We start from the raw sequence: 2887 nt of genomic DNA, 5'->3' as shown, positions 1-2887 counted from the left end.
CTCTGAGAGCTAATGCTGAGAGCTAACCCTGTGAGCTTACCCTCACAAGGTTAGCTGAGAGCTAACCCTGTGAGCTAACCCTGTGAGCTAACTCTGAGAGCTAACTCTGAGAGCTAATGCTGAGAGCTAACCCTGTGAGCTTACCCTCACAAGGTTAGCTGAGAGCTAACCCTGTGAGCTAACTCTGAGAGCTAACCCTGTGAGCTAACTCTGAGAGCTAACCCTGAGAGCTAACCCCATAAACTAACTCCGAGAGCTAGCCCTGTGAGCTAACCCGGAGAGCTAACCCTTTGAGCTAASCCCATAAACTAACTCCGAGAGCTAACTCTGAGAGCTAAYGCTGAGAGCTAACCCTGTGTGCTAGCTCTGAGAGCTAACCCTGTGTGCTAACTCTGAGAGCTAACCCTGTGTGCTAACTCTGAGAGCTAACCCTGAGAGCTAACCCTGTGAGCTAACCCCATAAACTAACTCTGAGAACATATTGTGAGAGCTAACCCTGTGAAATAACCCTGTGAGCTAACTCTGAGAGCTAACGCTGTGAGCTAACCCTGAGAGCTAACCTTGTGAGCTAACCCTGAGAGCTAACGCTGTGAGCTAACCCCATGAGCTAACCTTGTGAGCTAACTCTGAGAGCTAACCCTGTTTGCTAGCTCTGTAGCTAACCCTGTGTGGTAGCCCTGTAGCTAGCTCTGTAGCTAGCCCTGTGTTTTGGCGCCCCCTGTGCAGACATGGTGGTGTCCGGCGTCCCCCAGGAGAACGGGATCCTGCACGCCTCAGAGATCGCCAGCATGGCTCTGGATCTGGTCGGCGTCTGTCGCACCTTCAGGATTCCCCACAAACCCGGCATGCAGCTGCAGATTCGGGCGGGGATTCACTCCGGTACGCATGCAGACGGCCGGGAAGCTGAAACTGGTCATGATCTATTCTCTGAGTGTGTCCCTCTGCTCAGGTCCGGTGGTGGCCGGAGTCGTGGGGACCAAGATGCCTCGGTACTGTCTGTTCGGAGACACGGTCAACACGTCGTCCAGGATGGAGTCCACCAGCCTGGGTAACAACGACCAAACTGCACCAGCTGATCAGGTTTTATAGGCTGCATTCACACCAGTCCAGTTTGGTTTGCTGTAATCAAACTCCAGTCCGTTTGTCCAGAATGTCCGGTTGGTTTGGGGAGGCGTGAATGTTCAAACAGACCAAAGCATGAAATCTGGTCCRCTACAAACCTCAGTCTGGGTTCGGTTGAAGTGAACTCTGGTGTGATTTGAATGCATATGTGAACGCTAAGCACACCAGAGACCGCTCCAAAAGCAGGAAGTGGACTACAGAGCATGGCATTCTGGGTAAATACAACCAAAACAAACGTGTTAGCCTAGCAGGAGAAATGACTCATGATCGTTAGCCAAAGACTAAAGAGAAATCCTCCTACTGCTAAAATCTGATGCCTCCATTTTTGTTTCCTTTTGGTGAAGAAGGAAGTTGCGCTCATTGTTTTCTTCAGTGGTTCTTTGTGCAGCGCCCCCACAGGCCAGGAGGGGAACAGGTTGGTTCAATGCAGTGCAGAGAGAAAGAGAACCACGGCAGTCTGAAAACACTCTTCAGTCAGGCAGGTGTAGTCCTGAATTAGGTGGTATGGCCCTTTAAGAAGCTGCCTCTGTGTCCGTCCAGCCCTGAAGATCCAGTGCAGCTCCAGCGCCTTCTACCTGCTGGAGGAGATCGGCGGCTACGTGTTGGAGTGCAGAGGAACGCTGCAGGTCAAGGTGAGCCCTCCACCAGAGTCCACTCAGGCTGCTACTGGGAGCACTGGAGGCCGCCCAGTAACAGCCTGCTGCCTGCAGGGSAAAGGAGACATGGTGACGTACTGGCTGGAGGGGAAGAAGACGACTGGGCCGGACAGCAGGCCGGCCAAACCCAACACGGAACCAGAGAAGGATCCGTTCCCGGTGCCGGGGTTCGTCAGCGACGATCTGCTCCTGGATCCGGTTTGATCCAGAACTTCACCGCAGACGATCCGAGTTTTTACATCTACAGCTTCGGTTCTAGATCAGTGGGAAAGTCTAGAATTTACTTTAGTTATTAGGTTAATTTGGCTGTTTATTAGGACAGAGTGTGATGGCCAGGATAGAAAATAAATAAAATAAAATCAGAATAAAGTGTAGCAGGAAGCTGATGCGTTTAAAAAGGAGCATAAATATCTTAGATCTCTAATAAACTAAACTAAAAACGTCATTAGAGGCTCAATGTTCCTCATGTTAACGCAGCTGAGAGGCTCATTTTCCATGTCAAGGTTTTCAGATTTAAATCTATTTATTATTGTCCAATTCTGGCTTTTTTCTCATAACATTTTATTCTCTGAATATTTTGACTTTATTCTTGTAATCATATCACTATATTCTTATAAATTATTATTTCTTAGCCTGGTCCTGATACTCTCCTGTAGTTTAGTAAGAATCATCACTTTCCTCCTTTAGAAACATATTTATTTATTTATTTATTTATTTATTTATTTATTTATTTATTTATTTATTTATTTATTTATTTACTTACTTTTTATTTTATTTATTTATTTATTTATTTATTTAGATATTTTATTCTTAGGTACATGATTTTTCTCGTATTATATGTGCATTTATTTTATAATACACGTGTATCATTAGAATAAATACATTTATTGCTTCAGTCATTAATTTCATATTGTATGTAAAATCACTAAAAGTTAGAAAAATAAAGTTTTCAGTGATTCATAGTTTATTCACAGATTGTTTTAAAGCTTTTATTTCTATTAGTTGTAGTTTTTTGTTTATAGTTAATAAAAATATTATATCTAAGGTGAAAATATTAACTCAGACCAATAAGAATAACATAATAAATGCATAAATGTGGTTTTAATTGT

The 2887-nt window shown here is 44.4% G+C and overlaps 1 protein-coding gene across 1 annotated transcript in view; it reads left to right on the top strand.

Annotated features, from left to right (window-relative positions):
• The window catches only part of LOC103480986 (atrial natriuretic peptide receptor 2), a 22944-nt gene extending 20423 nt beyond the window's left edge, over positions 1-2521 (top strand). Inside the window, exons 12-15 of the mRNA XM_017310365.1 lie at positions 700-879; positions 950-1048; positions 1663-1754; positions 1833-2521. Of these exons, the coding sequence (XP_017165854.1) occupies positions 700-879; positions 950-1048; positions 1663-1754; positions 1833-1982 (521 nt within the window). The 3' untranslated portion in view covers positions 1983-2521. The remainder of the gene's footprint in view (positions 1-699; positions 880-949; positions 1049-1662; positions 1755-1832) is intronic.
• Positions 2522-2887: the final 366 nt, after the last annotated feature.

The sequence above is a fragment of the Poecilia reticulata genome, linkage group LG18, assembly GCF_000633615.1.
Source record: "Poecilia reticulata strain Guanapo linkage group LG18, Guppy_female_1.0+MT, whole genome shotgun sequence".
Lineage (NCBI taxonomy): Eukaryota > Metazoa > Chordata > Actinopteri > Cyprinodontiformes > Poeciliidae > Poecilia > Poecilia reticulata.
This window is presented reverse-complemented; position numbering and strand designations above follow the sequence as displayed.